Source organism: Colobus angolensis, unplaced genomic scaffold (assembly GCF_000951035.1).
Source record: "Colobus angolensis palliatus isolate OR3802 unplaced genomic scaffold, Cang.pa_1.0 Scaffold89, whole genome shotgun sequence".
NCBI lineage: Eukaryota > Metazoa > Chordata > Mammalia > Primates > Cercopithecidae > Colobus > Colobus angolensis.
This window is the reverse complement of record NW_012122820.1, coordinates 1267603-1279099: the sequence shown is the minus strand read 5'-3', so window position 1 is coordinate 1279099 and position 11497 is coordinate 1267603. Positions and strand designations below refer to the sequence as shown.

At 44.0% G+C, this 11497-nt stretch overlaps 1 protein-coding gene across 1 annotated transcript in view; it reads right to left on the bottom strand.

Annotated features, from left to right (window-relative positions):
* GNB1 (guanine nucleotide binding protein (G protein), beta polypeptide 1) overlaps positions 1 to 11497 on the bottom strand; it is a 53065-nt gene that overhangs the window by 34674 nt on the left and 6894 nt on the right. Inside the window, exon 3 of the mRNA XM_011931088.1 lies at positions 2646 to 2748. Coding sequence (XP_011786478.1) covers positions 2646 to 2702 — 57 coding nt within the window. The 5' untranslated portion in view covers positions 2703 to 2748. The remainder of the gene's footprint in view (positions 1 to 2645; positions 2749 to 11497) is intronic.

Sequence of the window (11497 nt, the reverse complement as noted above, 5' to 3'; positions counted from 1 at the left end):
CTGCTCAGGAGGCCAAGGCAGGATGAACCCAGAAGGAGCTTGCAGTGAGTTGAAATCGCACCACTGTGCTCCAGCCTGGGCAAGAGAGTGAGACTTAGAAAAAAAAAAAAAAAAAATCTGATTTCTGTAAGAAGAAATACAGCCTCAAAAGCAGGTGGTAAACAGCTGAGTGTGTTTTGAACCCCTGAAAAGAAAACCCAATTAGGTTATTATTAAACAACAACATAACAGTTTCCTTTTCTTTTTTACATGCCAAAAACCATGCTGACTTAAACTGCAGAAGCTTAGAAGCTTCAGTAAGTCAGGCAAAATTTGAATACCTTTTGATTTTATTTAAATAGGTATTTCAGAGAATAATTTTATATCAAACTACATATTTCAGAACACATTTGATTAATTCTGGGGGAGGGGACATGTTAAACAAGTCTGATGGGAGCAAACTTAAAAAAATCTAAGTCTTCCCTATTAAGATCTTTTCCTTATATAAGATCTTTTAAATGTTAAGATTTGAAATTCTTAAAATAGAGGATATTTTGTTTTCTCTTTGGCTGTAAATCTCAGAGAATTCCATTATTTTTTCTCAAGTTCAGGAACAAAGTTGCCTAAAATGATATTGGTGTTTCTTTCTCCAAATCCTGGTGGGCTTTCTAAACATGTAATTGGCCGTTTAAAAGAAAATATTAGGCTTCATCCTTGCACTGGAGTCAGAAAAATAAACTGTTGTTTATTTTATTTTATTTTACTGTATTTTGAGAAGGCGTCTCACTTTGTCACCCAGGCTGCAGTGCAGTGGTGCGATCACAGCTCACTATACCGCCTCGACCTCCTGGGCTCAAGTGATCCTCCCAAGTAGCTCGGAGTGCAGGTGTGCACCCCACGCCCAGCTTATAAGCTGTTATCTAGATATGTACTGAGTGTCGCCAGCTTCCCGTACAGTGACGCTCCAAAGAACAGCTAAAGCTTGACACAGCAAACAAGAATGAGACAAGGCTCGGCCGGGCGCGGTGGCTCAAACCTGTAATCCCAGCACTTTGGGAGGCCGAGACGGGCGGATCACGAGGTCAGGAGATCGAGACCATCCTGGCTAACATGGTGAAACCCCCGTCTCTACTAAAAAATACAAAAAAATTGGCCGGGCGAGGTGGCGGGCGCCTGTAGTCCCAGCTACTCGGGAGGCTGAGGCAGGAGAATGGCGTAAACCCGGGAGGCGGAGCTTGCAGTGAGCCGAGATCCGGCCACTGCACTCCAGCCCAGGCGACAGAGCGAGACTCCGTCTCAAAAAATAAATAAATAAATAAAAAGAATAAGAGAAAGCTCTTACATCAAATGGACAAAACCTAAAAACATATTGAAGACCTGGTTTTTCCTGAGAAGTCTGCCTCTTTTTCTCTTACTCTTCACATCAGTGGTTTCAGAAAGGAAATATATACTTGCATTAATTGTTTCTCTATAAAATATTTACTATAAGTACTGCTTCACAAAAGTAGGAGCAGAAGGAATTCCATTTAGACCTACTGTTCCTCACTTTTCAGAAAGTTACGAGGCAAGAGAATTGTTTGAACCCAGGAGGCAGAGGTTGCAGTGAGAAGAGAGAGCGCCACTGCACTCCAGCCTGGGCACAACAGAGCGAAACTCTCTCAAAAAAAAGTTTAAGAACTCTGTAATTTAACATCCTGTATCAGTCACAGACTGAAATTTAATGTTTCAGAATTCTGTGAAAGGTATTCTTTTCACAGTGCAGTTTATTTACACACGGTTGTTTTTATCTTCAATTTTTGTTATTTTTCAGGGTCTTGCTCTGTCGCCCAGGCTGGAGTGCAGTGGCGCCATTGACTCACTGGCACCTCCACCTCCCGGGTTCAAGTGGTTCTCTGACCTCGGCCTCCCGAGTAGCTGGGACCACAGGCCACACCGCCACACCCAGCTAATGTCCTCCCAAGGAGCTGGGACCACAGGCCACACCGCCACACCTGGCTAATGTTTACATTTCTTGTAGAGATGGGGTTTCAGTATGTTGCCCCGGCTCGTCTCAAACTCCCGACCTCAAGTGATCTGCCCGCCTAAGCCTCCCAAACCACTGGGATTCCAGGCGTGAGCCCCTGTACCCAGCCGCTATCTTGGATTTAGATATATCTGCTCCACCTAGCAGTCTATCAGAAGCTGTAGATTCCAATCATCACTGCTAGGGAAGATCTCCTTTCAAAATTAGGAAAAAATATAAATCAGATATACCTGAAATACTTTTTTTTTTATTGTTGTTAATACTCTTATTTTTAAGCAAGATTTCTGCTGTCAATAGTCCCAATATTCAGAAGAGGGAGGCAGATACCACAGTTTGATCAGTGGCCCAGAGTATAACAAATTTTCAAGGTTATGATAAAAAATGCAAAAGACACTTATAAATTCTATAGAGACATCTGGTGTATATTCAAATAACAAATTGTATACAGAAAGCAAAATCCCAAAAACAATATACTAGGCCAAGTATCTAGATCTATAATTAGTACACCCTGGGCCAACTAAGATTCAATTTCAATACAAAACACAGAACAAGTCATCCTGTAAATCATTTTTCCTAAAACAAATTCCAACAGCTAACCTAAAACTCAAATGATTAATAAAACCAAGCACACACAACTACATACTCGAATCTGGTTTTTAAGTTGCTCGGCCTCCTGCCGTAACTGGTCAAGCTCACTCATCTTCTGATCTTAGTGCTCTTCGATGCCACCTCCAAGAATGTGAGATCTGAAACAGAAAGACAAGCACAAACAATAAACAACTGTTGAATAATTTAAAGAAGCAGGTTAGAAAAGTAAATTGAAAGTTTAAGGTGGGCACGGTGGCTCAAGCCTATAATTCCAGCACTTTGAGAGGCCGAGGTGGGCAGATCATGAGGTCAGGAGTTCGAGACCATCCTGGCTAGCATGGTGAAACCCCTTCTCCACTAAAAATACAAAATAAATTAGCCAGGCGCAGTGGTGGGCGCCTCTAGTCCCAGCTACTCTGGAGGCTGAGGCAGGAGAATGGTGTGAACCCAGGAAGCAGAGCTTGCAGTAAGCCAAGATTGCGCCACTGCACTCCAGCCTGGGCGACAGAGCAAGACTCCATCTCAAAAAAAAAAAAAAAAAGGAAAATTTGAGAATTATGGTCTCATTATTACAAATCAGAGAACTTTTCTTCAGCATTCATCAGAACTTATAAAATGCCTAAGTAGGGCCAGGTAAATAAAATATAATTATGATTATTTACTGGCTTTGCATAACATTACAATGTCTAAAATACTAGTCAACTATATGGTGGTGGGTTATAAAAAGAAAAATCTGTTAAGCATTTGACATTTAGACCAGGTGTGGTGGCTTACACCTGTAATCCCAACATTTTGGGAGGCCAAGGCAGATGGACCACTTGAGGTCAGGAGTTCGAAACCAGCCTGGCCAACATGGTGAAACCCCGTCTCCACTAAAAATACAAAAATTAGCTGGGCATGGTGGTGCACGCCTGTAATCCCAGCTACTTGGGAGGCTGAGGTAGAAGAACCGTTTGAACATGGGAGGCAGAGGTTGCAGTGAGCCAAGATCACACCACTGCATTCCGGTCTGGGTGACAGAGCGAGACTCCATCTCAAAATAAAAAAAATAAAACCTGACATTTAGGATAGCCATCACATGCAGACCTAGAGGAAGTTACTGCAGGGAATGGGGGTCAGTGGCAACCTGGCAACCAAGAATCTCAAAGCCACCTCTTCTCAGTAATCATGAACCGCTACTGGTCAAAAGCTGTCAGGATGCTCGCATGGCAATCCTAAGAGCACACAGGGTGGTGTCCAGCAGTTTTTTGGCTCAGGGACAACCCACTCTCCCACCCAGGTGAGTCGCGGGGTCCCAGCAGGCTCAGAAACAACACCTTAATCCTTACAGGTACAGGCTAAAATCAGGTTCAGTGCAAGCTGCCCTGCCTGTTCACCCTACTCATGTTAGACAATATTCCTGAAATCACAGTAAAAACTAACTCACCTTGTTAAACAACAGACTTATTTTCCCAAGAGAATGTCATAAATGGAGGCTGTGTTTCTGACCAAGATCTTGGCTGCTAATCATTAAGTATGACTGAAGTATAACAAAGCTGAGGATACAGTTGCTAATGTCTTTAATCCCTTACAATTAGCTCTCATATGCAAGTACGGCTTATGCAAGCACTTCAATTTCCTATATAAATTACACAGAGGATCAATTTTACCATTATAACTTTTGTGTAAAAGTCAAAAGGTTAATATAATATACATCAAAATCTAATTGACAGCAGTTACTTTCTTGAGATTAAAACCCACCTGTGGGAAATTATCCGATGACCTAAGCAGCTCAGCTGTCACAGTTTCCAGTCTAAACTTTCCTAGTGTGCATAGAGGAATTCGAATGACCTATAGTATAGATACTTGATGTCTACAATCCACGAACAAGAAAGGCCTGCAAGGCATGCGCCATGACATGAGCGTGCAGACCAGGCGTCCTGTTGCCACCGCTCTCTGGGGAGGCAGGGTGCACGGCAACACAGTGTCAGAAACAGGTGTTTCTAAAGGCATTATTTTAAACGGATGTTTTAATCACAAGGAAAACTTCACTAAGGGAAAATACCTTAGTCCTCCCTACACACATGGAGCATCACTGGAATTAAGTATGGACAAGGTCACACCTCAAGGGCAGTTTATTCTTAAAGGATAAGACTGGTTAATTCTCTCCCTGGTTTTCACATATAAATTCTAAGGACTACAACTTATGAATGTTAATGTGTGGAACAGTAAGAGTGCCAGGACAATATGAGTAGCGTCTCAAATGGATTCTGTTCGAATGCCTTCTGCCTTGCATTCTTTCTGCAAGCCCTGACACTGCTCACTTGTATTTCACACATGATTATGTTATATTATGGACACAACTGTACAGAATTGGGGGTAGTTTTGTTTTACCAGCACCCCCCACCCATAATAGAGAATTGTTCTTAGTCTGTAAAGCTACTTTAATCCTTCCCAAATCAACATGAAGAAAACAAGTTAATGTTATGAAGTACCCTGAATTAAACTGCTTTAGTTAACACACACAGTTTCTGATCCTAATTTAAACACTAAAAAGTAACGCTAATTTTTATATATGGGACTAAAAACAACAAACTCCTGGGATCTGGGGAAAGAGAAAAAGCATGTTCCGAGATGCCTCAAAAATGATGTTCCGGCTGGGGGCGGTAGCTCACGCTTGTAATCCCAGCACTTTGGGAGGCTGCAGAGGGTGGATCATCTGAGGTCAGGAGTTTGAGACCAGCATGGTTAACATGGCGAAATCCCATCTTTACTAAAAATACAAAAATTAGCCAGGCGTGGTGGTGCATGCCTGTAATCCCAGCTACTCGAGATGCTGAGGCAGGAGAATCGCTTGAACCTGGGAGGTGGAGGTTGCAGTGAGCCGAGATCTCGCCATTGCACTCCAGCCTGGGCAACAACAACAAAACTCTGTCGCAAAAAAAAGAGATGTTCCTTGTGGCTGGAGGGTGGTGGGTGGGGGTTTAAAGGCCCAAATTCCATCATTAGGTGGGATAACTCCTGAAATCTTATATACTGCTTTTAATTAGATGTTCTTTTTACGTATTACACAAGAACATGTACACAACAATCACTCAGCTATATGTCTTGAGACTAGAGAAACAAATTTACCAAAAATCTAAGTATCTTTAAAATGAGCTCAACATAACTTTGTGACCTCACAAAATTTCAGAAGTAGTAACACCAAAACTTGCTTTCATCTTTAGTCCCATGAAAAGAGAACACAACCAGATGGACTTCTTTTTCATAGTTAATAGCAGAAATTATTATAGCTCTCTCCTGTGCCGACATTTGAGTTTCAATTAAGAGACTCAAAACCTATGTTTGTCAATTTTTTTTAAAAAGCGTATTCCTGGCTGGGCATGGTGACCTGTAATCCCAACACTTTAGGAGGTCAAGTCGGGAGGACTGCTTGAACCCAGCAGTTTGCGACCAGCCTGGGCAATATGGCAAAACGCTGTATACACAGACACACACACACACACACACACTCTCTCCTATTTTTGTTAGCAATAAAAATAAATTTTCTCGTAAGACCCTCTTCAATCCACATACAGAAGTGATAAGAGTAATCTATTGTCAGGCATTTCACTTTTTCTTTTAAATTACATTCTCTAGTCTCCAGGATAAAGATATATATTTTCTTTTCTTTTTTGAGACGGAGTTTCGCTCTTATCACCCAGGCTGGAGTGCAGTGACGTAATCTCGGCCCACTGCAACCTCTGCCTCCCAGGTTCAAGTGATTCTTTTGCCTCAGCCTCCCTAGTAGCTGGAATTACGGGCGCATGCTACCACGCTCACCTAATTTTTGTATTTTTAGTAGAGCCGGGGTTTCACCACGTTGGCCAGGCTGGTAAGGAACTCCTGACCTCAGGCGATCCGCCCACCTCGGCCTCCCAAATGCTGGGATTACAGGTATGAGTCACCATGCCCAGCCTAAAAATGTATTTTCTAAAATCAAATTAAAAAGAAAACTTTTGGAGATAAACGCAATGATCAGTACCACCTTTTTGTAATGTGGACACGCCCCACGAACACCCTGTGCAGCAGTCCAGGCACAGTGAATGGCTGATGGGATAAGGCAGGAGAGATGAGAAAGCGTGGCCACCACATTCCCCATGGGCTGCAAGAGCACCAGGTGCCAGGAAGAGAGAACTTAAGGGAAGCAACAACCTTCTGATTCCCATAAACTAACAGCCTTCCCAGTGGCTCTTAGTTTATCTTTACCATGAAGACAGTGAACGAAACAAAAATGGAACAAGAGTACAAAGCATGATGCTTTTGTGTGTACAAAAAGGACAAACACCAATGACAGAGCAAGCCATCTTTTTTTTTTTGAGATGGAATTTCACTCTTGTTGCTCAGGCTAGAGTACAGTGGCACAGTGCTGGCTCACTGTAACCTCTGCCTCCTGAGTTCAAGCGATTCATCTCCTGCCTTAACCTCTCGAGTAGCTGGGATTACAGGCACGCGCCACCACGCCTGGCTAATTTTTTTGTATTTTTAGTAGAGACAGGGTTTCATCATATTAGCCAGGCTGGTCTCGAACTCCTGACCTCAGGTGATGCACCCGCCTTGGCCTCCCAAAGTGCTGGGATTACAGGCGTGAGCTACCACGCCCAGCCCGCCATCTTTTTCTAGACACATCAGATGTTAATGGTGTTGTTTTTGGAGACAGAGAAACAGGTGAGCAGCTTTTATTCTTCTCATTATTCTTCAAATATAGTTTGCTTACTAACCCTCCTACACACCAACACACAAAGTTAACGAGGCTAATCTGGGGTCCTAGAATCAAGAAAGATTAAAAAAAATTTTTCTTTATACTCTTCAGTTTAAATAAGTTAAAGTTACATCTTTAAAAAAATGCCTGTGAGAGTCTCACACTGTTGCCCAGGCTGGAGTGAGTGGCATGATCATAGCTCACTGAAGTTCAAGCCATCCTTCTACCTTAGCCTCCAGAGTAGCCAGGACTACAAGCAGACACCCTATTACACCCAGCTATTTTTGAAATTTTTGGTAGATACGAGGCCTTGCTATGTTGCCTGGGCTAGTCTCAAAACTCTTGGCTTCAAGGCATCCTCCTGCCTAGGCCTCCCAAAGTGCTAAACTCTAATCTAATGCTTGAGCTACCACACCCAGCCTAAAGTTAACTTTTTAAAGTTACTTGATGCAGCCAGGTGCAATGGCTCACGCCTGTAATCCCAGCACTTTGAGAGGCTGAGGCAGGTGGATCACCTGAGGTTAGGAGTTCGAGACCAGCCTGGCCAACATGGCAAACCCCGTTTCTACTAAAAAATACAAAAATTAGCCAGGTGTGGTGACGTGTGCCTGTAATCCCAGCTACTCGGGAGGCTGAGGTGGGAGAATGACTTGAACCCGGGAGGCAGAGGCTGCAGAGAGTGGAGATCATGCTACTGCACTCCAGCCTGGGTGACAGAATGAGACTTCATCTCAAACAAAAAGTTACTTGATGCAATAAGCTGGGTATGGTGGAACGTGCCTGTAGTCCTACCTAGTTGGGAGGCTGAGGTGGGAAGATCTCTTGAGCCCAGGAGTTCAAGGCTGCAGTGAGCTATGATAGCACCACTGCACTCCAATCTGGGCAACACAGCAAGATCCTGTCTCTAAATAGTTACTGGAAGAACTGTAACATATCGCTAAGAACAATAATGGAGAGAGTAATAATTTGGAAAAACGCTTACTATACACTAAGTGAAAAACAATATAGATTTGCATATAGTTATTTTATTTGAGACTGAGTCTAGCTCTGCGGCCCAGGCTGGAGTGAAATGGTGCAATCTCAGCTCACTGCAACCTCCGCCTCCTGGGTTCAAGCGATGCTCCTACCTCAGCTTCCCAAGTAGCTGGGATTACAGGCATGCACCACCACACCTGCCTAATTTTTGTATTTTTAGTAGAGACAGGGTTTCGCCATGTTGGCCAGGCTGGTCTTGAACTCCTCACCTCAAGTGATCTGCCTGCCTCGGCCTCCCAAAGTGCTGGGATTACAGGCGTGAGCCACCGCACCCAGTCACAGGTAGTAATTTTAGCTGCTTTATTAGAATTAAAATAGGTCTGGGTGCGGTGGCTCATGCCTATAGTCCCAGCACTTTGGGAGGCTGAGGCTGGCCGATAGCTTGAGCCCAGGAGTTCAAGACCAGGGTAGGCAACAACATGGCGAGAACCTGGCCTCTACTAAAAATGCAAAAAATTAGCTGGCGTAGTGGCACACGCCTATAGTCCCAGCTACTTGGGAGGCTGAAGTGGGAGAACCCACTCGAGTCCGGGAAACTGAGGCTACAAACGAGCCGTGACTGCGCCACTATGCTCCAGTCTGGGCAAATGGAGTGAGACCTTGCCTAAAAAAAAAAACAAGAAAAGAAAAATATACTTACTTTAAAGAAAGATAGTTAAAAAGACTAACAGCATTTTTATTATAATCATTAGTCACGTTTTTCTACTAAACTTTCTAATGTTGACGCAGCTTCCTTTGAAAATTAAAAAATAAATGTAAATTTTAAATTTAAATTTAAATTAAATGTACTTACATTTAATTGCTTTTGCTTTTCTCTTCACTATCCTTAGTCCCCCCAAACCTTCTAGAACACCCACCATCAGGTTTACCTGGCTTGGGCTCCTCTCCTCCAGTGCCAATGTCACGGCTAAGCTCTGGCTGTGCTGACTCCAAGAAATTGTCCATCTAATCCACTAAGACAGGGTCTGCTGAGGTCTCATGTCTATCCTTCCCGATGACCCATATCTGCCATTGGCTTTTATTTAGAATTTCAGTTTTGGAAATCCTTTTCAGAGAGATTTAAATAACTTAAAAGCAAGTAGGTGAAGGGATCTACCCCTACTTTAGAAACAACATCTATGTGAGTCAAGTGTTAGTTAGCATGATTTTTAAAGTCAGAATATTTCATATTTGCATTGCAATGTGCTCCGTGTAGTACCTCTACTTTCAAGGCAATGCAGCAGCCCAGGCTTCTCATCCAGTCCCCTGAGAGTCTAGGAGGGCCACTTCAGCAGTGCCCTCAGGACCCCAAATTACACAGTCAGCAATAACGACATTCAGGCTGCAAGTTTGCCAATGACAAAATAGGGTACAGATATTTTTTTTTTTTTTTTTGGAGACGGAGTCTTGCTCTGTCGCCCAGGCTGGAGTGCAGTGGCCAGATCTCAGCTCACTGCAACCTCCACCTCCCGGGTTCACGCCATTCTCCCGCCTCAGCCTCCTGAGTAGCTGGGACTACAGGCGCCCGCCACCTCGCCCGGCTAATTTTTTGTATTTTTTTTTAGTAGAGATGGGGGTTCATCATGTTGGGCAGGGTGGTCTCGAACTCCCCTGACCTCGTGATCCGCCCGTCTCGGCCTCCCAAAGTGCTGGGATTACAGGCTTGAGCCACCGCGCCCGGCCCCAGATATTGAAAAATAATTTCAATTTCTGGTTCTGCGACATACAAAGAATAATGCTTTAAATTGTTTTTTACTCTGATCTGCTTAATTCAAAATAGGAATGGTGTTATCTACATGACAGGGCTAAAATGAAGATTAAATCAGACAACCAATCTGAAAGTGCTCTGTCAGCCTTACAGTGATTAAACTTCCGAAGTCCAAACCGGCCCCAGTGAGGCCCCAGTGTCTTACACAGGGTCAGGAAATTTGCTAATTTGACCAGCCACACAAGGATCACAGCTCACCTCCAAGATGAAGCAGTATTTTGAGAGAGAGTAGTCTGCATGAGGAATTTAAACCAATTTCACTCACTTTTCCATTTTTCTTTCATTCCCAAGTCCAGGTCAATCTCCAAAACTAAGACTGTGGCAATTCAAAGGGCAACAGAAAGTCCTCAGGCCCTGCTCCCTTTATGCACCACTCCGAACAATACTGTGAAGAGTAAGGGGAGCAGGGCACCACCGCAACTGATAAAAGGACACGACCACTAACACAGCTGCAGAGCAACGCATGTGCAGACCCTCCCTTCAACATGACAGGCACTGTAGAGCCTCAGCACAGTGCTGAGCAGCATGAACCAGGCTGGATTCTAGTTTGAGGGAGACAGATGACTAACAGGTAAACCACGTGGAGCATACACAGGCACCAAACGGGTGAAGTGTGCCAGCGAGGGCAGGGAGGATGCTGCTTTGCATGGTTGTTAGACATGACCTTGCTAATAAGGGCCAAGAATTGAGCGGAAGGCAGATGGGTAAAAATAACACAACTGTTCTTCTTTGAGGTGCTATTTTTTGCAATGGTAACAATTTTTAAAATCATACCTTCAGGATTTTGCCTGTGCCTATAAAGTAATCTTACCAAAAAACTGAATGTGACCAAAGCTCCAGAACTAGAAGACAGGGGAGCATGTTCAATGACCCCACACGGAGGCAATGGTGCTACACAAAGGCCTGGGAAACACTCCAGGACAGACAACCAGGCAGGTTGCTTAGTCTGTCTTTAACAAATAAACTTCAAGGGAAAAAGGAGACAAAGCAAGCAATGGACGGAGGATTTCTGGACTAAGTTAAGAGACTCCCTAGGATCATCTCCTTCATGTCCCAGTCACAAGTGAGCTCACTCACCCACCAGACACTGGCGACTGGGGGAAGAGCATGAACTATGGTGTGTGGTCACAAAGTCCTCAGAAGGCGATTCTCCGGGGAGGGGGTCTAACAGCCAGGGATGAGCCAGTGAGGCACAGCTGCTAAGAGCTTACCTCCGAACGCAGAACTCTGAAATCCCAGGAGGTGGCTACTGACACTCTCGAAGACTTATTATTTCTCATGCATCACAAAAAACATTTGGTCTCCCATTTTGCTCTCCCTTTTCTTTTTTTTTTTTTTTGAGACGGAGTCTCGCTCTGTCGCCCAGGCTGGAGCGCAGTGGCTGGATCTCAGCTCACTGCAAGCT